General features: G+C 42.6%; 1 protein-coding gene across 1 annotated transcript in view; it reads left to right on the plus strand.

Annotated features, from left to right (window-relative positions):
* PDGFD (platelet derived growth factor D) overlaps positions 1-25,067 on the plus strand; it is a 183,628-nt gene that overhangs the window by 142,620 nt on the left and 15,941 nt on the right. Inside the window, exons 5-6 of the mRNA XM_044284926.1 lie at positions 10,233-10,431; positions 17,283-17,497. Of these exons, the coding sequence (XP_044140861.1) occupies positions 10,233-10,431; positions 17,283-17,497 (414 nt within the window). The remainder of the gene's footprint in view (positions 1-10,232; positions 10,432-17,282; positions 17,498-25,067) is intronic.

The raw sequence follows: 25,067 nt of genomic DNA on the forward strand, positions 1-25,067 counted from the left end.
CCACACTTCCCCCCACACTTCCCCCCACACAGTAGTGTCCCCCACGCTGCCCCCACACAGTAGTGTCCCCCACACTTCCCCCCACACAGTAGTGTCCCCCACACTGCCCCCACACAGTAGTGTCCCCCACACTGCCCCCACACAGTAGTGTCCCCCACACTGCCCCCACACAGTAGTGTCCCCCACACTGCCCCCACACAGTAGTGTCCCCCACACTGCCCCCACACAGTAGTGTCCCCCACACTGCCTCCCACACAGTAGTGTCCCCCACATTGCCATCCCTCCCATAATAAATTCCCCCCCCCACTGTGCCACACAGTATACCACCATATTTCCCCCTCGTCCTCCTGTGTGCACCCCCCTCATGTCCCCCAAAGTTGCCACATTATAATATAAAATAAAAGTTTGCCCCCACAAGTCCTCTGTCCTGAGTGCACCCCGGCCCCCTCATGTCCCCCAAAGTTGGCACATTAGGCAGAAGAAATTTTAATTGAAAAAAATTAGTACTACAACCACCATCTTTGCCTATCTATATTCATACATTGCTTGCAGGGAAGATTTGCACCAGAGAATTCGATTCGCCAGTTTGTCGACTTTTTCTGGAAAAATTCAGTTCGATGCGAATATATTCGCGGTGAATTACATTTAAAAAAAAAGGCTATTTCCTAGCACCTGAGAGCCTTTATATGGGTATAGAACACTGTGCCTTGCAGTAACACGCATAGGGAGTCTGCTTTAGTAGTAAAATAATACAGTGAAAACCGTATGACATGTAGATGTCGCTCTTAGAATCACTGCACACTTCACTTATATGGGCAGTCACGGGGCCAAAACTGACCAAATAACTCAAGTATGAACTCAGCCTTACAGGTCGATGTTAGCGCCAAGAATAAGCGCACTCCTTTTACACCGTCGCCAGCTGATTCCAGATAGATGTCTACAGAACCTGCTCTATTAAACGCTTATACAAGTAGAGCCCCGACAGAGTGGAGAGGGTGTCAGCAGTAAGTTTGTGTTGATGTCACTGATTATTTTGCCCTTCCTCTGATCCTTCAGAACAATAACCCACAAAAAATGGATCCTGTCTGTGGAGCATTCGCCTTCACTCGGTCAGTATTTGCTCAATAATCCATCATTATTGCTAATGCCAAAAAAAACACAGGAGTCGATCTAAAACAGAGATGACATGTGAATGGAATATTTGCATGTCTTCTGTGTTTTATACCCACTCCTGCTTTTGGCTACCAAATCATAAGCCAATTCTGATGGGACCATACAGGCCTTACAGCTGCTACACATACAGGATCCGTTGTGTGTCTCATTTTTCCTTCCTTCTGACAGATCAGAAGAAAGGTTAAATAAATGATGATGTAAGCCAGGCCGAAAAGAAAAATTAGTGGCCCAGTCATGAAGTGAGGAGGGTGGGAACAGCATGAGAAGTCCACAGAGTGGAACTATGACATATTAATGAGGTGGAAGCAGCAGGAGGAGACCACAGACTGGCACAATGACAGAGTCTGGAGGTGGCGACAGCAGCAGTATCAGGAGGATACCACAGAGTGGCAAAGTAATATAGTGTGGAGATGGCAGTAGCAGCAGCAGCATCGGGATACCACAGAGTGGCAAGGTGACATAGTATGGAGTTGGCAGCAGCATCAGGATACCACAGATTGGCAAGGTGACATAGTGTGGAGATGGCAGCAGCATCAGGAGACCACTGAGTGGCAGGTAATAAAGTGTGGAGATGGCAGTAGCAGCAGCATCAGGAGACCACAGAGTGGCAAGGTGACATAGTGTGGACATGGCAGTAGCAGCAGCAGCAGGAGGATACCACATAGTGGCAAGGTAGCATAGTGTGGAGATGGCAGCAGCAGCAGCAGGACACCACAGAGTGGTAAGGTGACATAGTGTGGAGATGGCAGCAGCAGCATCAGGACACCACAGAGTGGCAAGGTGACATAGTGTGGAGATGGCAGTAGCATCAGGATACCACAGAGTGGCAAGGTGACATAGTGTGGAGATGGCAGCAGCATCAGGATACCACAGAGTGGCAAGGTGACATAGTGTGGAGATGGCAGCAGCAGAAGCAGGAGGATAACACAGAGTGTCAAGGTGACATAGTGTGGATATGGCAGCAGCAGCTGCATCAGGAGACCACAAAGTTTGCCCGGTGACAGAGTGGGGCAGTGGGTGGCAATACCAGTACCCGCTGACGAAGGTGGGTGAAAAAGGAGCACTTGGCATCAGATTTGTGGCATCAGGCGGGTGGCAGCATCAGAGTAGTAGCTGAGGCAGGTAGTCAGAAGAAACCAGTCCCTTTTATCAAAGTGTTGATGTGGCACCATGGATGATCTAGTCTGATGCATTAGGAATTGGTGGTTGGAAATCCTGGCTGATCCACGCCTGATTCATCTTTACAAAGGTTAGTCTCTCCACATTTTGGGTGGACAGGCGAGTTCTCCTTGGGGTAACTATGGCCCCCGCCGCACTAAACACCCGCTCTGATGCCACACTACTGGCAGGGCAGGACAGCTTTTCCAGGGCAAACTCTGCTAGTTGCGGCCACAAATCCAGTTTGGCTGCCCAGTAGTCCAGCGGATCTTCAATGTGGGTTGGCAGGGTGCTGTGCAAGTATGCCACCACCTGCTTGTTCAGGTCCTGCTCCAGGTCTATCTGCTGCTGCTGGTGAGTAGTTTCTTCACTATGTGGGTGAAGAAAGTTACTTATCAGCGACTGTAGACTCAGGCTGCTGCTGATGGAGCTCGTACTGCTCCTGCCACCCCACCCCTCCCCAGCAGCCATGGCAGTGGAACGTGAGAGCAAAGGGCCCCCCCCGGTCAAACCTGCGAGAGGATGGACTATGGTGCAGCAACAAGGTGGAGAGCCAAAAGTCATTCCTCTGCCGAATGGTGACAATTCAGCTTTCACTACGCAAGCAAGTGAGCATGCATCAGGCCATTTGTGCAAGTGACTCGGAAGGGACTCCCTGCATACTGCCACGGTGTGTCTGGGTCCTCTGTCTCGTCTTTCTCGTCTTTCTCATCGCCCTGTAGCTCCTCTGGCTGCTGGCTGCTCCTCTCCTGTCACCTGAGGAGAAAAACCACCCATTTTGCTACACATTGCCTGTGCTCCAATGTCCTCCTCCTCATCTTCCAGTTCAGCCCCCACATGTGCCCGTGAGATTTAGGCACCACGTCTCCAGTCCCCTGACCAGCCATTGTTACCACCATCTGTTCCAGGACATGAAGCAGTGGAATGACGTCGTTCATCCCGTAGTTCTGGTGACTGACAAATAACGAGGCATCCTCAAAGAGCCTGAGCAAATGGCAGGTGTCACGCATGAGCTGCCACTGGCTGACATCGAAGTTACACAGGGGAGTACTCTTATCCACTTGCATCATTAAGAAATCGTTGATGGCCTTTCTCTGTTCATATAGTCGGTCCAAAATATGGAGGGTGGAATTCCAATGGGTGGAAACGTCCCATATCAGCCTATGCTGGGGGATGCCGTTTTGCCACTGCAGCTCAGGGAGGGTGTGAATTGGCGGAGTACGAGTGGCTGAAGTGCATGCAAAGTTTCCTGCCCATTTTTAGGATGTCTTGCAAATGGGTGGAAGACTTCAGGAACCGCTTGACAACCAGATTGAACACGTGTGCCATGCAGGGCGCATGGCTCAGTATTCTTGTCCTTTTGGAAGGAGAACTGGCTTGCACATTTCTCCAAAAAAATTCGGGTTTGTTAGAATCAAAATTTTGGGGGAAATTCAAGACTAAATCAGTAGAATTGATTCGCTCAGTTCTAGTCAATGTCCTTAGAATATACATACACGTAAGTTACTGGAGATCTTACGTAGGACTGAAACCAAAACTATCACCATGTTACAAGGATGCTTTATGTTTTCGTTTTGTGTTCAACACCCATGTGCTGTCCGCATCTTTGACGCTGGGTTCACACCTGAGCGTTTTACAGCGCGTTCAAACGCGCTGTAAAACGCTTAGGCTGGGTTCACACCTGAGCGTTTTACAGCGCGTTCCTACGCGCTGTAAAACGCTCAACAAGGAGAAACCAATGATTCCCTATGGGAATGGTTCACACCTGGGCGTTTTACAGCGCGTACGATCGCGCTGTAAAACGCCCGACGCTCAAAAAAGTACATGAGCGACTTTGGGGCGTTTTGACGCGCGTTTGTGGCCATAGGACACTGTAGTCAATCACACAAACGCGCGTCAAACGCGCGTTTACTATTACAAAAAACGCGCATAAAAATGCGCGACAAAAACGCGCGTAAAACGCGCGTTTGCGCAACGCTCAGGTGTGAACCCAGCCTCAAGACATGAAAACCAATGCTTCCCTATGGGAATGGTTCACACCTGGGCGTTTTACAGCGCGTACGAACGCGCTGTAAAACGCCCGACGCTCAAACAAGTACTTGAGCTTCTTTGGGGCGTTTTGACGCGCGTTTGTGGCCATAGGACACTGCAGTCAATGACACAAACGCGCGTCAAACGCGCGTTTACTATTACAAAAAACGCGCATAAAAACGCGCGACAAAAACGCGCGTAAAACGCGCGTTTGAGAAACGCTCAGGTGTGAACCCAGCGTGACCCTGGGTTCACACCTGAGCGTTTTACAGCGCGTTCAAACGCGCTGTAAAACGCTCAAGACATGAAATCCAATGCTTCCCTATGGGAATGGTTCACACCTGGGCGTTTTCCCGCGCGTACGAACGCGCTGTAAAACGCCCGACGCTCAAACAAGTACTTGAGCTTCTTTGGGGCGTTTTGACGCGCGTTTGTGGCCATAGGACACTGCAGTCAATGACACAAACGCGCGTCAAACGCGCGTTTACTATTACAAAAAACGCGCATAAGAACGCGCGACAAAAACGCGCGTAAAACGCGCGTTTGAGAAGCGCTCAGGTGTGAACCCAGGGTAAAGGAAACCTGTCACCGGGATTTTGTGTATAGAGCTGAGGACATGGGTTGCTAGATGGCCGCTAGCACATCCCCAATACCAAGTCCCCATAGCTCTGTGTGCTTTTATTGTGTAAAAAAAACTATTTGATAGATATGCAAATTTACCGACAGGACTCATCAGGGAAAGGACTTATCTCAGGTTTTTTTTACACAATAAAAGCACACAGAGCTATGGGGACTGGATATTGCAGATGTGCTAGCGGCCATCTAGCAACCCATGTCCTCAGCTCTATAAAATCCCGGTGACAGGTTCCCGTTAAGTCTGTTACTGTAGCCCTGCAAAAAAATAGAACATGTCCTATTCTTGTCCGTTTTGTGGACAAGGATAAGACATTTCTGCAAGGAAAAAATAATAATGGAGGCAGGCTCTCGGCTAGTATCCGTGTTTTGCGGATCCGTGATTTGCAGATGGCAAAAACGGATATGGCCATGTGCAGGAGGCCTTTAGATAAGAGAAGCTGATACTCCTTGAATAGATGCAAGGAAAAAAGTAAAAACCTAATAAAAGTTGGGAACTCTATTCCATTTTTTTAACATTACTTTTCTCCAGTTTATTACATAGCCACAAGCATCACAGATTTGATGGCATTGCTCCTTATGGCATTCTTGATGGCTTAGTATGTGAAATACTGTAGATCATTACCGAGCCTCAGCACTGGAAGAAATATTCTTTTTGGGAATTTAGCCTGAAATGGAAGAACCATGCAATTTAGAAAACAATCCCAAACAGAGGTTGATGTCAAAGTGCCAGACTATTTCTGTCATGTATATTAGCAAGTTTGGCAGCTAGTGCATGGACAGATGTATTGGCGGGACCACAGCTGTCCTGCATGCTGTCATGTGAAATAGCCTGTGGCTCACTTTTATGAGTTCATCTCTTCACCGCTTTGCTCTGCTCGACCAACATATTTGCTAATTGGACTTTTTTTGATTTATATCTCATAAACAATTTAATACCTGGAATATTATCTCCTGGAAGAGAGGCAAGTAAACACATTGAGTAGCTTCCAAACCGCTAAATGGAGAAGGGGTGAATTTTTTTGTCAAATTAATTACCGTTTGTACCTTTGCCATGAGTAATTTCCTATGTCTGATCTCTTCTTTCATTTGTAATTTGTGCCTGATCATTATGTTCTTCCAAAATAATTACAAGTAAAAAAATTAATACAAAAAACAAAATGGCTGCACACCATTATATATACAAACAATAGAGCTAAGAAATGGGGGTCATTCTAGATAAAAGTGGTACAATACCGACTATAAATGAATAATGGAAGCTCTTAGCGCACATACGTGTCGGGCCCATCTACCAGGCGTCAAGGTGGTTTCCGCAGATGGGTCCCTATCACTAAATATACTGCCTCACTTTGGACTTATTTAATCCTACATTATTCAGGGCAGTGTAGGAACCAGCTACAAACGTACTCTGCTCAGAAGTCCCAGGTAGATGGGCGTGTCCAGTCTAAAAGGGGTGCCACCCCCAATATATTGCAAGAAAATTTATACTCAAGCCCTCAGGATCACAGGTGCATATCTATTAAGCAAACATAATTACAAAAAACAAAATGGCTGCACACCATTAGATATATACAAACAATAGAGCTAAGAAATGGGGGTCATTCTAGATAAAAGTGGTACAATACCGACTATAAATGAGTATATACCGACTATATACCGACTAAAACCTTCAGGATCACAGGTGCATATCCATGAAGCAAACATAATTACAAAAAACAAAATGGCTGCACACTATTATATATGCAAACAATAGAGCTAAGAAATGGGGGTCATTCTGGATAAAAGTGGTACAATACCGACTATAAATGAGTATACATGAATAATAGAAGCTCTTAGCGCACATCCCTGAGTTAATAGTGTCCCTTGTATCACTTACCAGGGGTTACTGACTGTCATATACGATGGCTCCCCAGATGATCACACAGCAGTTGAGGTAGTGTGTCTCTCCACAGCAGAAGCAGAATTGGAGTGCTCACCATGAGGCTTCCATACACAAACCCGACAGAACCTGAATCTCAAACAGAACCTGGATTAATCTCTAAAGACGATACGGTTTCAGTCCGTAGCAGTTCAATATTCTCTTTCATGACATGCAAATGAAGTTGACGGTGGCTGGCTGTCAATGGCAGGACCCATAATGGGCACCATGACACCAAATTTTCTTCTGCTAAGTGCCTGCAAATGGTTCAGATGAAGGCAGGGTTGTGTAATGAAGGTGCCACCTGTGTCTGGACGGTGGACAATGTAATTGTGGGAGCTGTTCATGCTTGTCGGCAGATCAAACGATCATCTCTACTGGTGGTCTGCCTGGGCCGTCTGGAGCCTGTTCGGCGTGTGTGCACCCTCATATAACCACTGCTCCCAACATGTCCTAATAGTTAGGTCAGAGCAGTCTACATGGCAGACAATTTGTTAGAAATTGTGTAATAATAATAATGCACCCCCTCTCAAAGTCATTCAACAGGGCAAAGTATTTTTCAGTAGCAATCAATGATCTCTTGCCAAGAGGTACCCTACTTAAAATTAGCCTCTTTTTAAAAAAAAACTGTCCAAAGGTTGTGTGTGGTATTGCATCTCAAAACCATTCACTTCAATAGAGATGATTTTCTAATCCTGTGTAATCCTGTTAAAGCTCAATACCATACAGGGAGAAGGAAGGGACTACAGTCAGGTCCATAAATATTGGGACATCGACACAATTGTAACATTTTTGGCTCTATACGCCACCACAATGGATTTGAAATGAAACGAACAAGATGTGCTTTAACTGCAGACGGTCAGCTTTAATTTGAGGGTATTTACATCCAAATCAGGTGAACGGTGTAGGAATTACAACAGTTTGCATATGTGCCCCCCACTTGTTAAGGTAATGGGACAGAATAATAATTATAAATCAAACTTTCACTTTTTAATACTTGGTTGCAAATCCTTTGCAGTCAATTACAGCCTGAAGTCTGGAACGCATAGACATCACCAGACACTGGGTTTTATCCCTGGTGATGCTCTGCCAGGCCTCTACTTCAACTGTCTTCAGTTCCTGCTTGTTCTTGGGGCATTTTCACTTCAGTTTTGTCTTCAGCAAGTGAAATGCAGCTCAATCGGATTCAGGTGATTGACTCGGCCATTGCATAACATTCCACTTCTCTCCCTTAAACTCTTTGGTTGCTTTTGCAGTATGCTTTGGCTCATTGTTCATCTGCACTGTGAAGCGCCGTCCAATGAGTTCTTAAGCATTTAGCTGAATATGAGCAGATAATATGAGCAGATAATATCTCTGATGGGTTTGTTGTGTTTTTTTCAGCCTAATGATGGCCCAACCGCATGTTATGCCCAACCACAAAAAACTATAAAATCCATACGTTCGTGTGAACTAGGCCTAAGTCAATAGCCATTGACTTTCAATGGTGTTCAAGACAGATCCGTCTTGGCTATGTTAAAGATAATACAAACAGATCCGTTCTGAACAGATGCAGATGTTTGTATTATCTGAACGGATCCGTCTGTGTAGATCCATGACGGATCCGCACTAAACGAGAGTGTGAAAGTAGCCTTAGCCTGGTGAGAGACTTGGTCGGGATTCCAGACGTACTATTTCTCCTTATGGAGAGCACCTGGGCACCTAGTAGGCATAAGGAGTCTTGTTGGCCAGACAGTGTGTCTCTTGGTTTCTAGGTAGAAAATTCTAAAGCAGAAGAAAGCTAACAGTGAACGTCTGTGTGAACCACATCCCATTGTGCTTCAATAAAAATCTACAACAAACCAGCAAAACACAGCACAGGGATTGCCAATTTTCAACCAAATTTGATAATACGGGGGAAGTCTTTATGTTGCAGTCAGACAAGACACCTCTAAAAATTGTCAGTCCCTGCGAAGTGTTCCACTGGAATATTCTGCAGCATAAATAATGGTTTGTTACTTAATTTTCTCATGTGGGTGAATCTCACTCTCAAATCTCAAAAAAAATATGATTTCATCAAATACATTTTTTGAGACATTCAGGAGGTTTGACCCCCATTTATTGCTCATTTATGGTGTTGGCCCCCGTTGGAAAGGAATGGGATTAATATGGCCTCTCATATACAGTAGTGTTTCAATAGGGACTATTATATATGGCTGTGGGTTATTTTGAGACTAAAACCTAAATTGAGGAACAACTGTAATTTACTGAAAGAGGACCTCTTTTAAATATGGATGCAGTAATGACTATTTGGGATTTCATATCATGGTATGTACAGTGTGTTTGTATTACTATTGTTAATGTCAAGTATTGTACGCTTTATTTTGTACATTACATCCCAGAAAGTCAGATTTTATTTAGGTTTTGGGGATGAGTCTTCAATACCCTATATTTGTGGTGCAGATTATCCTTTAAAGTAACCAACCAGAAAAGAGCTGTATTTAGATGTACAAGTCTTTAAGTATGAATTGCTGACTGAAAAATATGACCAAATGTGTTCCTCATGCTGGTCATTCTTATTATAATTTAATTCAAGAAAAAAGTAAAATAATTTGGCGCTTTTGTTTTGTAATAATGAATGACAGGGACACCAAGCTCTTAAATTCTCACACAATTTGAAAAGCCATTAGAAAGTCAGAGGATAAAAGCTATTTCTTCACCAAAAAATTGGCGGCCAAGCTCCTCTTCCCAAGCCATGAAAATGCCTGGAACATCCATATCTAATAGATGATGGTATAATCTAGATAAAAGTTTTGGAGGGTGTCTTTCAACAGCATAAGGGTCTCCAACCAGTTGAGAAAAGTCCAACTGGTTGGAGAACCAGTTGAGCTTTCTGAGAGAAATCTGTATAGTTTTACTCATAGAGCTGCTTCTTCAGTTTCTGCAGGAATATATTTTGTATTATTGGATCAGGTAATAAGTCTTCCATATTTATTAATTGGTCTCCTTTAAAAGCTTATGTACTTCAAAGCCACCCCTTTAAAAAGATTCCATGGTAGTATCTCTATATTTTTGTTCTTTCACTTACTCATACATATTTTACATGTATGTAATGTGTCTGTATTGTATATCCTGTTTGTGCATTGAAGCATCGTATATTTCCTGAGGTCGTGGGAGGCACTGATGCCTTCTGCACTTTACACAGTACACCAGATGGTATACCATTTCGCTTGATTTACAATATGCCCAAAGATAATAAAAACTGAAGCCAAATTCTGAACATTTTCATTTTCCTAAACTTCAGATACAGGTTTTATCTTCAACTTTCGTCTATTCTTAGGGAGTCTCTTATCATTCGCCGTCAGTGACAGACTCCACACTCACCGCGGAGGCTCTTGACCAGACTATTGCTATGTTTGACACCGTTGAAGAGGTACTTAAACACTTCAATCCTGACACCTGGCAGGAGGACCTGGAGAATCTATACACTGATACATCTCAATTTCGTGGCCGAACATTTCAAGAAAGAAAATCTAAAGGTAAGAGCGAATTCCTAAATGTGATTCGATAAAAATGATTAAATCATGAGAATATCGGAGGACATTTGATAGCTACTTATGCTTTTTGACCAGATTATCTCCAATATATATTTCTTTGTTTCAACCAGACTGTTGTATCATTCCGTGCACTGCTGTAATAGAAATTAGTGCTCCATGCATTTACTTCCTGAGAAGCGCGTGGTGGGCTTGAGTTGATATACAGAAGCCAATCTGAGGAGCATTAGGGAGGGCAATTGCCCAGAGCTGCCGGGGATCTGGAATCTTTTGATCTGGTGCCCTGGATCCCCAGAGGAGCTCTATCTCCAAGTGTATGCAGATACCATTAAAAGCTACAGTATGCTAGAGTAGGGACCCATAGGCTGTTTGCCCTGCCGTCCTTTAGGGTTCTACTGTCCATGTAGGCACTATTGGCTATGGTGGGGCACTATTGGTCATTAAAGGGTATTATTGGCTATGATTGGGGACTATTTTCCCATTAGATGACTCTAAGATGAGCACTATTACTGTGTGAAGACTAAATGGAGCACTATTACAGTTTGGGGACACTGATCACTGTCCGGAGTGGACACAAAGGGGTGCACATTTATTTTGTGGTGCACAATATCAGACAGTATCTATTTGTCACAGTTTTTTTAAGGGGATCTATCTGTGTGGATCTTTTGGGGGGGGGTTACTATATTTAAAGGGTATCTGTCAGCAGTTTTGTACCTATGACACTTGCTGACCTGTTACATGTGCGCTTGGCAGCTGAAGGCATCTGTGTTGGCCCCATGTTCATATGTGCCCGCATTGCTGAGAAATATTATGCTTTAATATATGCAAATATATAGGAGCAACGGGGGCGTTACTGTTACACCAAGAGGCTTCCCTTTCTGCTCTTTGATTGACAGGGTGAGGCGTGAAGTTTTCAGTGTCTTGTCCTGTCAATTAAAGTGCAGAGCTGACATTTATGCCGGAAAAGTGTACAGGAAAGACAAAAGGTTCATCTAACCCCCCCCCCCCCCCCCCCCCACACACTCACACACACACTTTCCCGTGATATCATGGTATTTTTATTCCATCAGTACAGTGTGGTCCTCCATTAAATGAAGGAGGTCTATTCACATTCTACTGGCAATTGATATGTAAAATTGGACTGTAGTCAGCTTCAACTTTTTGACACCACCTACCATATGCCACATGTGACATGTGCCATTTATGTGACTGGTGTCTTCTCTTGTGACATGGAAGCCTTTGGGTTCCCTCAGGCAATGGTAGTGACATGGAGATTTCACAATTCTCAACTTTTGATGCTACACACATGTATGAAGGTTCTTGCTAATGTCCACTATGCATTTATTTTGCCACATAAACATTCTTTCAGGACAATAAAATTTACTATAAGCCCGATCGAGCAGTTTTCTTGTAAGTCAGGCAAAGTGACTTGCTCAGCCAAATACCCAGTGGAGGCATTGGACTTAGTCTATTGTAGATCAGGTACAGAGTATAGTATCCTGTTTGTGACACCACAGGGCCCTGCAGGGCCAGTGTGTAGGATGGGAGTAGTCATACTCACAGCTGGGATGGGCTGAAGGGCCATAAAGAAATGGGAAAGGTGCACCTTTCATCCCTTTGAGGCACATCCTGGTTCTGGGGTTCTCTTGCCTGGTGTTGGTTAGGGTGCCCTTGGTTTTGATGGTTGCTGTGAGGTGCAAGGCAGGGTCCCCTTGCCAGCTGAAGAAGTTGGTACAGTATAGTAGTGCAGGAAATAAAGAGGCCAAGTTAACAACACAATGGTTCTTTACTGAAGAATCAATTTCAGGTACATTAGTCACAATTCATGGACTGGCAGTTCTTTCAAAGGAAACCAATTTCACAGTTCTTACGGGTGTCCAAGCAGCAATAACAGTTAACAAGCCTGGATCTTTCTCAGAAGCAAATTTTCCTCTTTCTACCTTAACAGTATCCAGAAATAGAGGTGCAACACTTCTCACCATGCAACCATTGGGCAGACCTAAGACTAAGGAGGTCATTTATTAACTTGAATTATGCCTATATTAGGCATACTTCAGAAGCAATCTGCAACTTTTTCCCCTCACGTCAAGTCTAAAAAAGTGGGCATAGCGAGGACAGGGAAGGGAGCGGGCCGGCTTTTTTAGGCATAGAAAATGGTCTAAATGTAAGTCAGCTCCGAAGCTAGCTTACATATAGAAGCTGCATTGGATACGCAAAGTTATGGAGAGGCCTGCGCCTATTTATAACTTCAGCGAACCACCGCCTGAGCAGGGACTTTATTAAGACTGGCGTCTAAAATGCCGGTCCTAATAAATTACCCCCTAACTTCTGCACCTTTTTTTACAAGTCACCATAGTCACAAAACAGTCACAGTGTCCACAGGGGATGTGGATCTTTTAGCATCTTCCACAGTGTGCCCGTAAAGTATGTTCGGGTACCGCAAGACTCTCCTAAACGAGTTTTCTGTAGGTCTTTTCAAACAGATTATCTACACAGGGCTTCTATATGCATGTCTATTCAATACTAGATCTTTTCAGTTATAATTAGCTTTCTCATCACATCTTTAGCTTTTGCACCTCTGTGGCTGTTTTTATCCACTACAGTTGTAGTACTTCTTCTCTGTCTTTAAAGACACTTTTCACTCTCTCAACAGAACCACAGGCATGCAATGAGGCTCTTATTAACTCTTTCTATAGTCCTAAGCTGAGGGGTGCAGAACTAAGATATGGGTGATCATCTCAAAGTGTGGTAGGATACTATTACAATATTTTCTTGCACAGCAGCAGACAAGTCTTTTTGCCATAGATGTGCACAATACCTTGCTGTCTGAATCCAGTGCATGACCTGGATAAGGTTCTGGACCTTCTTATCTCTTTTCGAGTAGGCTTGATAAATAAATATGCAGGTGTATATGGCTACTTCTAAAGAAATAAAAACTGAATATAACATCACACTCATGGCACTAAATGCAAAGCTTATATATGAACTAATACCCTATTTTGATATGATAAATACCTCTGCGATTCTTAGCAAATATATTTTAATCAGAACACATCTGTGTTCACCTATCATGGCAAGGTAACCTCAGTCTGGGCAGGAACCTACTCTGTTTAATAGCTATCTCTATGCCAGTGAGCATCTACAGTACATTCAGGAGAGCAGAACCTGCACATATATTGTGTTACTGCTTGTTACCTCTCTATGGATTTAAGCATCCAATGAGAGGAAGAATAAACTCAGCTATATGTATCATCTTATTGAAAACAGCCCATGGGATAGGTTGGACATTAAAGGGGTTATCCCATCAAAAGGATCATAGTTTAATTTGTCCACGCTGCAACAATGGTCATTTTCCTAAATATAATGTTTAAGCCAATTCCTACCCTTCATGCTAAAAACCTCCCCCTTTTACCTCATTGTTGTACTGTGTCCTCCCTTAGTTACAGCCACCTTTCGCCGGCCAAATGCAATGGCCGCGCATGCGCGGCTAGCGAAACCACCTTCCAGTGTGTGGCTGCATTTCTTCCATAAACGCGCACGCCGCCGGCCCCGCATGCGCGGTTCTTCATTCCCTTGTGCTGCTTCTGAAACAGAGCCGCAGAATGCAGGACGTGAGAGGGTAGAGAAAGCGCTGTAGCGTCTCCCAGAATGAAGTTCGGCTATAACTGGAGCGCGCACTCAAGTAAAGGAGGTGGAGTCAACTGATCAGCAGAGCGCTGACGAGCTGCCCATCAATAGAAAGGACAACGCCCCAGGAAATAGGTGTTAGTACAGAGCGAACAGGAGACGCTGCGATGAAATTAGAAGGTGGGATAACCCCTTTAACAGTGCATTCAGACTTGGAGGCTCCAGTTTGTGCTCAGTATTGCATTTTAGACTTTTTTGTTAATTTTGTTTCTGCATTTACCCTGTGTCTACTCATTAGGCATCCACAGTTTTTTCTAGCTTTGACTCCTCAGCTTGCTTCTTGATTAACTCCTTGTCTGTTGATTTGGCTTCCACTCCACTGACTCTCCTGACTTTTTAGCCTTAGATCCACTAACCGTTGTGGTTTAGGAAGACAGATTGAGATTTAGCAGAGTTTACTGGCAGTGGTCCTGGGTGGTGACCTTTGTATTCTTCCTCACCTGTCTCTTACAGATGGCTGAACATAAGTGGTGTTCCCTCCATTCACTTGTATACTTCTGAAAATAGCTGAGCTAGTGACTGGCTATCCATAGCAGTGAATAGAAAGGAAGCCATGCAAGGTAGGACCAGCACCTATGGGACAGTTATGGCGTAACCTATCAATATGCCATAACTTTCCAGATGGCTAGGCCTGTCAATGCTACTGAGCAGTCACTTGGTGTTTTTCTCAATTTTTACATTCAATTGGGCACAGCACCCGACACATTGTTCAGTGTCTAGCAATTATAAAAGAGCATAAACAATTACAATATTTTAATAGAGATTCATAGGGGCTTCAATAATTTAATCATTAACAAAGCAGAAGAGGTAGAGACAAAAATAATAGGTGATGAAGGTCTACATTTGAGGTAACTGTTAAATGAGTCACAGGAGTTAAGCAAATGCTGCAATTTCAGAGAGCTGGAATCCATTAAGTATGTTGAATAAAAGTATCGATCTGGTAATCTTAGATGATGACTTTTGATTGCTGCACTTATGGAAGGTTAGATATTTGTCTGAAATCTTTCAAGTACCTGGTATTTAAGGTAGGATCAAATGAGCAGACTTTATTGTCACAGGTGATCATAAAAGTTTTTTATGAGACTTGACAGTGATAAATTCTAGTATTGGCAAATAAATTGATACATCATACTTAATAACTTTGGTTTCAAAAAGCTTGGGGAAAGAAATGTAAAACGGGATTGCATTGATTCAGGCTTTTGGAGCTGAATCCAGATTGTGAGACATTTTAAATATTAGATGATGAATTTTAGATTATAACTTTAGATGATGCCTGCATGGCTTGCTGACCTTGACATGACAGTTGGACCTCTCATATACACATTAGATTTTATTGGCAATTTATTCAATGTGTGTGGGCATCCTAGAGGGGTTTTCCGGGATTATTACGGTTTTAAACAGATATGCTCATGTATTTGTTTAAATCATGTACATCTTCCTGATGCATTTTTTTATTTATTTTTTATTTGGACTCTCCCGCCCTGTTTTCACCATGTAAACAAATCCTACTGGTTTGTTTTCATCCAGTATGTAGCACTTCCTGTTTCTGTATCCAACCAAACCCATGATGCACTTCTCCTTCCTCTGCAGTAGCTGCATTGCAGCCCATAAAACCATCCAGCTAGTTTATAGCTCCTCCCACCCAGTTACATAGACACTCCCCTATCTCACTGCCCCGCCCATTGAAATAACATCACAGGAAATAAAGAAAAGCTGCATGGACATGGTCAGATAGGAGTAATAAAGTTTCTATTCTATGAGCTTGTGTAGCCAATTGGGTCGAGCAGAGAAAATAATTAACTTGTTGATCAGGTTTCATCCATTGACTGTACCCCTGTGATTCTTCAAAATATGTTATACAGGCCATTTGGGTGGACTTAGCCCGTCTCATTTGCTGTTAGTTTCTTTAATCTCATATATAAAGCTGAGTGTATGTATTTGTCTGTGTTTATGTACAGTATTTTTTCGACCCATGAGACGCATTTTTTCCCCCCTAAAAGTGGGGGGAAAATGCCCCTGCATCTTATGGGGTGAATACTAATGAGTGCTACCAATATGGATGCGATAATTAGTATCGGAGGACCGGGAAGCTGCGAAGGCTCTGTACTCACTGCTTCCTGGTCCTTGGACGTTGGCTCTATTTTCCTGTGGCGCACACTGGAGAGCTGGAAATCCACCAACCGAAGAAGAAGTTGTTGTCCCTCTCCTTAGCTCAACCTTCTCCATTTTCTGCACACCACCCCACAAACAAAGCCATTCGACTACTGATGGTTATTTATGGAGAATTGGTTGTGCTTGAATCTATGCATTTCTTAAGGCCCTTTTACTTGGGACGATATAAATGATTGTTCCTGGTGTAAAGGTGCTCCAACCCTCAACCCAATCAACGAGCAAATGCTCATTTGTTGGGAGAAGGCATTGCTGGTGCAGTACCCAAAAACGTAGTTCCTGGGCACCAGATCGTCCTGTGTAAGCAATTAATCTGTGTGGACAAGTCATTGCAGTAGCAATTGCTCATTCCGATACTAAGGAAATTATCATCTCTACTCAACGATTAGGCAGTTGTTGGGAGAGACCTGAAAATTGCCTGTTCAGTTGAGCCATGTAAAGAGGCCTGTCCCTCAAAGATGTCTATTGCCTATGAGGTATTGCAGTTAGATTAGGGAGGCAGAAGCTGCTATGAATAAATTCATTCTGTCAGATCACTGGGGACTATGTCAAAACACAAACACAATGCATGACTGGTACCCGTATTAGTCTCAATTTACACAAAAACAGCAGTTTACATCATTAACTGCAGCGAGTGCCGGGTTTCTGATTGATGACACAAATGAAACCGGTCTCAGAACTATTAAAATACAAGGATGTCTCTGGCACCGATAGGGGTTTTCCATTACTCATTAAACATGACACAGTAGATGTTATAAGAAACCGTTGCCAAGTGGCACAGCGCCCCCCCCTCCCATCCTGCTCATACCAATGACATAAACATATTTTCATGAAGAGCCAAAAAACATTTCATGGTAATTTATTGGAGGAGATTTATATTGTGTGGTTTTTTTTCACAATTTCAGAAATGTGTAGAGTTTGAGATGAATGTGTCTGCTTTACGTTGACGATTCGACGTGGATTTTTTATTTTTTTTGCAGTGAATCTGGACAAACTAAACGATGATGTCAAGAGATACAGCTGCACTCCCAGAAACTTCACAGTAAATCTTCGGGAAGAGCTGAAGGTTACGAATGCCGTATTTTTCCCGCGGTGCCTCCTTGTTAAGCGATGTGGAGGAAGCTGTGGCTGCGGCAGTCCGTTTTCCAAATCTTGTGTATGCACGTCTGGAAAAACAGTGAAAAAATATCACGAGGTAATCATCACACATGACATATAGAACCTTGTAACAATATGAGAAGTATAATTAGATATTTGTCTGATGTAACGTTTTATGAACTGTCTGCCTGTGTGGACAACTAGAAAGAATCTGATGGCTATGTTCAAAAATTTGATTGATCCCCCATAGACTAGAATTGTGTGGTCATGCATGACGGCAAAGGAGGCAGAAGGGAATAGATGATACTGGTGGTGGACAAACCAAGATATATCAGTAAGGTAAAAATATTAGGAAATTTGAGGATCACCCAAAAACATGGTTGTCCTGTCCATCTGATAGGATCGTCCATGTGGTTCTAGCCCTATCCTGTATCTAAAAGAATAGAATACAGGGTAGATATTTCTTTCCTGCTCATCAAGTTTTAAAACAAGACATCATTCGTTAGAATTCATGGAATGTGTCATCAGAAAATTACTTATTGGCAAATAACATTTTACATTAAATGTATTTTTTAAGAATTTTTGGTGATTTTTATTTTCCGTGTCAATGGATTTAAACAAATCCTTTAATCCTGCAGTTTGTACTCTGGCCACTAGACCTAAAATATGTCAAGACTTCCTGTTCTTTGAGAGCAGCCACATGGGCCATAGACACAGCGGAGGGGTCTCATTGATTTCTATGGGAGAGTTTTCTAGGAATGCTCTGTGATCTGTGCAGAGGTCAGGGGGGAGTAGATAAGCTGTGATATCACCTATTGTGAATTGTGGATTCTGCATTATCTGTACAGAGGTGTTAATTGTCATTGCAGTCCCGCCTGTCATTACAAAGGAGATTGTTACTCAAAAGTTACCTGTACAGAAAAGGAACTCATCATATTATTAGGACTAGTGGTCAATGCTAAAACTGCATGATGCTAGGTACTTTGTTTAAATATAGGTAGTAACATGGAAAATTAAAACAAAAATCCCCAAAATTATTTTAAAAAGTATAAAAGCGGGATTTAAACAATAGGTCATTTTCAGATGATATATTCCTTTAAATAGAGAGCTTTTATTATATGTCTGCTTTTACGAGATTCTGTAAGAAGAGTTTGTGGGACACCAAATGTACACACTACTTCCCTCAGGTTCCAGTGACTTCTACTATCATTGAGTTTATTGACTGCCACCATAGTAGACTTTGTTATCACCATGAAAACACAATATATCACTCAATTCACGCTTCAGCTAACACATAAGAACCCACCAATTGCTTTATTTCGACATTAAAAAAAGAGAGATTGTAGCTACTTGTATCACACAGAATATAGAGAGACCATAACGATAAATGGAAAAATGGCAAACAGCGGGACTGTCAAATATATGTCTTAACCCTTTGAAGACTGCAGCCTTGTTTGGACTTCAGGAAACAGCTTTTTTTTCCTTGTTTGTTTCTTTATCTCCACATTTCAAAGATAAAACATATATTTTTTCCCCGCCAGCGGTGCTTTGTGAACGTATTCACCCCACCTCTACCCTTGGTGTTTTTCCTCTTCAGTTGCATTACAACTTGAAATGAGAGTATGTTCACCTGACTGATTTAGGGAGTGGGTTTCAATGCGGATTCAGTGACAAAAAAACGAATCTGTGCTGAAACAGCCTCCTAGTTCATGTAGCTGAGGATATTTCAGGTGCAGTTTGGCAGACCATGCCAAGGATGTACATGTCCATTACCACACAGACACCTCAGAGCTTCACTGAGAGCAGAACTACCTTATTCAAAATGAAAAACCAAGGCAATAACCGCAGCGGTTTCTGATGTATACGTGGTGGATTTTGATATGGTCTTGTGAACTCACCCTTAAATTTGTCACCATGATCTTGGACTATTATATGCAGTAATAAATGAGTAGTATTGTAGATAAGGAGTACAGATCTACATTTTTTATTTTCTTACTGCCCCCTATTCCCCCCGGTCAGGTTTTAATCTCTTAGTGACCAGTGTTTTTCTTCCTTTATTCATTGTTGCCTTCCAAGAGCTATAACTTTTTTATTTTTACATCTATATTGTTGTATGAGGACTTGTTTTTTTTTGCGGGACAAGTTGTAGTTTTAATGGTCTCATTTCGGGCTACACATAACTTTCTGCTTAACTTTTATTAACTCTTTCTGGGAGGCAGATGTGAAAAACAGCAATACTGTCACAGAGTTTTTGCGTTAGCAATTTTATGGCATTGATTTTTCGGTATAAATAACATAATATATGTATTCTCTGGGTCAGTACGATTACAGCGATACCAAATACATATCGTTTTTTTACGTTTTACTATTTTTGTGCAATAAAACCCCTTTTTTTAAAAGGATGAAAATCTTTTTGCATCACTGCTTCTCAAGACCCATAACTTTTTTTATTTGTAGTTTTTTTATTTTATTATTATTTTTTTTTATTTGTTGTTTTAATTGGTATTGTTTTGGAGTAAATTACGCTTTTTGATTGCTTGTTATTAAGTTTTAGAAATTCTGTCTTTTTTTTTTATGGCGTTTACATGATATTTATGTAGTGCGGGTTATTACGGACATGGCGATACCAAAAATATGGGGGAGAATTTTTTGGGCTATTTTTTCATTGAAAAGAGAATTTTCAATGGGAAAAAAAAATATTTTTCTTTACTGTATTTTTTTTATTTCATAAATGTGTGTTTTGTTTTTTTTTTACTTTTTTGACCACTTACAGTCCCCTTGTGGGACTATTAACAGCCAACATTTTTCCTGTTGATAAAGCAGCGACCCAGCCTAAGGCCCTTTAGTGACTGCCGTAAAAAGGCATATGGGTGGTCACTAAGGGGTTAAAGCTACACTGAAATACATTGTCAGGACTGCTGTGCATGCACTCAGGAGTCCTCCGAGTTATGGTAGCAAGGCACAACAGTCTGGCCTGTTTATTTCAATGCAGCTTTAACAGCTGATAGCGGGGGAACGGAGCAGTGGGAAAATACAAAATGGTGATCTGGACTCCTTATCTGCAGTGTGACTCATGTGTTACTGTAGACAATAGTCCACAATTAGAGTGACAGATTCCCTTTAAAAATGTATTTTAATTTAGATTTTATGTAATAGAGTTGACAAAATAGTCCACATTGTACATTCAGTGCAATGGAAAAATACCTTGTTTAAAAAATAAATACATCGAAAAGTAGTGAGTGCATAGATCCCCCACCACATGTGCAAGGTGTCACATGATCTGTCACATGATGTGAGTATAAATACCTGTTCTAAAAGTCTGCATTATCAATATCAAGGAGCTCTCTACAGGTCACAGACAAGGTTGTGGAGAAGTATAGATCAGGGCTGGGTTAGAATAAAATCCTCTCAGAAAGAATATGGCTACCAACCTTACAATAGGAGGCACCTACCAAAAATTAGACTGGGAAAGGCATTAATCAGAGATTCAACAAAGACACCAGCAATAACACTGAATGTGTCATGAAAGGGTAGGGGACAGTAAGGGGCCGAACTGGATGGATAGATGTCTTTTTTCGGCCTTATAAACTGTGTTACTATATGGCAGGCCAGGGGACTTTTGTTAGGCCTCAGACTGCCATGGCAGCTCCTCAGCACCCCACGATCAAAATACAAGAGAGGTACGATAGGGTGAGACCCGGAAGCCCCTTCCCTCTCTCTAACAAGTCTGTGAAGGTTCTCATTTATCCAGGTCATGGTATATCTGTAAAGAATAAATCAAGGCAATGTCACGGACGGTGTACAGGAAACAAGACAAAGCAACATGCATATACGACTCACTGGATCCAAAGCTAAGGAACCAAGGGGAGACCCCTGCACAAGACCTAGCACTTTCCCTGGCTGCTCAGCCTATGCAAAGATCCCAGAGGTGGATGGTTGCATATCCACGTACCTCGACTATATAACCCCTGAACACCCTACAATAGTGAGGGGACACGAGCACCGGCTCCCTACACCAGACACGGAGGGAGTCAGGGTCACCTGGGATCCAGCAAACAGAAAATAACAGAGGAAAGTACAGCACTTAACTTTAGTAGCAGACTGGGAAATGGGATCAGCATGCACACACACTCCAGGAAGAAATATAAGCCGCCCAGTAATGCATCATGGGGAGGAATTTAAAGGGAAGCAATCAGTCCAACTACATGACAGCTGAGAGAGGCTAACGAGATGAGGAACTGAACAGCACAACAAAGAAAACTCAAGGAGGAGGTTCTGAAAGGCTTCTGTCAGAGCTTCTCAGCTGTCTGGTTGTGACAGGCAACTGGACTTACTGTAGATTTCTTGAAAACGTTTCACCCGTTCTTCCAACGAGCTTTCTCAATTCTGAGTGACTGTACAAGAATTCTCTGGGAATAAATATGTAACTGAATTACCAGATGTTGATTCTGTTACATATTTATTCCCAGAGAATTCTTGTACAGTCACTCAGAATTGAGAAAGCTTGTTGGAAGAACGAGTGAAACGTTTTCAAGAAATCTACAGTCCAGTTGCCTTGATTTATTCTTTACAGATATACTCTCTCTAATAACTTAGATGCCACTATCAGCATTGTTTCTTGTTTTGGAAATTATGAAAGTAATTTTGTGTATTATATGCATGTATTTAGAGATTGTATTACGATTGTCAGCTAGATGAAATTTCCAAGTTGTTTTTTTGACCTCTATAAAAGTAAAAATGGTGAACCATAAAAACATCATAACATTGGCAGATCAGCTGGAGAACGCAACATCACACTTAGTTCATGTTGTGATTTTATTATGTGGTTATGGTGTAACATGATCTAAAGATGTGAGGCTGAAGTTTTCCTAATAATTAGTATACTAGATTTCTACAACTGAAAATTACAACCAAGCTGAAAAATGTAAACTAAACCAGGCCAAGCAGATAGAGCTCCATGTAGAAGAAAAAACAATTATAGAGAATATTTTCTGTATTTCAGTTTAGTTTCATCAATAAGACTTCAAAGTCTGTAGAAGAGAAATAATGTTTTTAATGTATTAGCCAATTTTTTTTTAATAAGCAAATTTAGTCGTTGGAGGCACATACTTAAAGGGGTTGTCTCACTTCAGCTAATGACATTTATCATGTAAAAAAAAGTTAATACAAGGCATTTACTAATGCACGTTACAAAGCAAAACTAAGTGTAGAGAATACAAGCCTGGTAACGCAAGATCACCCATAATGTCATGCAGCCACCTAATCTGCAGGTAGCCATCCCCTGTGATGTCACAGCCTTATAAAACCCTCATCCTGTGCGGTCTCCACCATAGTCCTGTGAGTTGAGCATAGGGAGAGACGTGGCAAGCGCTCATGCGCTAGGGACAGTGTTGCTGAAAAAAATTAATAGAAGAATATGGGAAAGGGACAGTGCAGGGAGACTGCAGGGGGAGTGCAAGGAGAGTTTAGGCAGACTGCAGGGAGACTTATTCTGCTCAGTTTTATTTATTCCTACATTTGCTTATTCCTATTTCATACGTAAACTAAGATATGTAATTCAATACTAATGAGATGGAAGCTTTTATGGTTCCAATACCATCCAGTTTGCACCCCTTATGGGGGCCAGGTCTTAATGATGACCATCCTCATCTTTTGCTGGCTTTACTTATTCTAAATCATCCTTCAAAATCTCAATTTTCTAGAAAAGTCAGCAAGATGCTGAAAGAGGAGGAGCTGATGTTCCTGATGACATATTCTCATCGATTTTAGATGATGTGTAAAAGGAGGGAAAGGAGATGGCAGAAGAAGGGCTCCCACCTGTAGGGCTGTCACGAACAAGTGGGTGTGAACCCACTGTGCCGTGTGTCCTACCTCCTTTAAGGGCTTTGTCTAAGTGAACCCCTCGATCTTTACAGTACCCCTGATGGTGGGGATAGACTTTTCCTAGGTGAAAACCAGGTCTCTACCTCTTGAGGAGAATAGGCACACGAGGAAGCTGGTCCAGGCAAAGAGGTACCTGAGAAAGGTACCAGAGGTACAGGCATAGTTAGCAGGCTGAGTGGTTACCAGGAGCAACAGTGCAGGACTGAAGGATGAGGCAGAGGCGAAGTCAGACAGGCAAAAGGTCAGTGCAGGCGGCACAGGTACAGATCAGGCAATCCGGGTCAGCTACAGGAGAGTCAAGGCAAGCAGGCAAAGATTGGGTAGCAGAATCCAGGAGCACAAGTACGAGTCAGGAACACAAGCGGATATCAGGAACCTTAGCAGGACACAAGGACTTTGATACTGAGGCATATGGGAAGGGGGCTGAGCCACTTATATGTGTGCAGGAGGGCTAGGATTGGTCTGTGACCTAACCCACAAAGCTGACGGAACACTGTGGAGAGGATCCCAGAACAACAGTACCTACACAGACAGAGCCCAACTGCAGCGGTGAATGGAAAGCACTCGCCGCAGAGCACCGCTGAACACGGCGCCCGGGACTGAGGCGGTAAGCAGGGGAACAGCGGCGCACAGCAGCCGCTGTTAGATGGGCAAGAGAGCACTGGGGTTGGAGAAGTGGGTATGCCAAAGCTGATTAATATTCAGTGTTTACTGTCAAAAAACCTGCAGGAGATTTCAGACAAAGATCAGCAATAATATGCATATTGTTCCCCCACTTAACCATCCAAACCCCATAACAGCAAAAGCCCCTGTTTAAAGGTGCCGCGCGGCCATTAACAATGAAGGACTATACAGCGCGGTCTTCATTATTAAATAAATGGCAGCTGTGGGCTAATTGGCTCTTTACTGCAGCATGGCTGCAACCCGTCCGCAGCACGGCCATTCTGTATGTACATACCCTAAGGCACAGTACCCTGCGTATACCTGATTTATAATGATTCATGACAAATTCATTCAGAACTAATCAAATTTCTTGGCTAACTTTGGCGAAGTTGCCGAGTGAAATTTTTCAACACTTCGCTCATCTCTAATCCCCTCTATAGACTTCTCAGTGTGCTTCTGCTTTCACATAGAGGAATGTGAAATTTCGTTCTTATGGATCCCATTTGAATTGGTGGTGGCATGCTCCATTGCATAAATGGAAGAAGAATATGATGCTGTATAGAGTGATTATATGGTGGCACATGGCGTGCCTACATCTCCATATAAGAAGAGTCATGGTGGGACAAACCGATCTGGTGCACAAAGCAGGGGTTTAAGAATGTGCTACCGTCCTACTGAAGTGCAGTATAATAGCTGTTGAATCCAGAGTCATTCATTTCATTGTACCATATTTCCATATTAGTCAAGAGCTATCGTTTACAATATCACATAAGACAGTTTGTCTTAAAGGGAACCTGTCATGTGGATATTTAATTATAATCTAACTAATTATGTACAATCATTAACTACTAAAAAGTGCCTTAGATGTATTCACTTACTGGTGTGATAGATGGTTACCTCATAATATACACACAAAGATGCCACATGCTAATTAGCTGATTTGAGTCCAGCATGATGTCAGTGAGTCCAGCGTTTATTTAATAACAGCTATAGCCACTCCCCTGCCCACCTGCTGCTGATTCATATCGAAAATAGCTGTCAATCAGCAGCAGGTAGGCGGGGAGAGTCAGGAGCTCATAGATATTCATGACTCATCATTATCAGCTGGAGCTTTTCAATAC

Source organism: Bufo gargarizans, chromosome 3 (genome assembly GCF_014858855.1).
Source record: "Bufo gargarizans isolate SCDJY-AF-19 chromosome 3, ASM1485885v1, whole genome shotgun sequence".
NCBI lineage: Eukaryota > Metazoa > Chordata > Amphibia > Anura > Bufonidae > Bufo > Bufo gargarizans.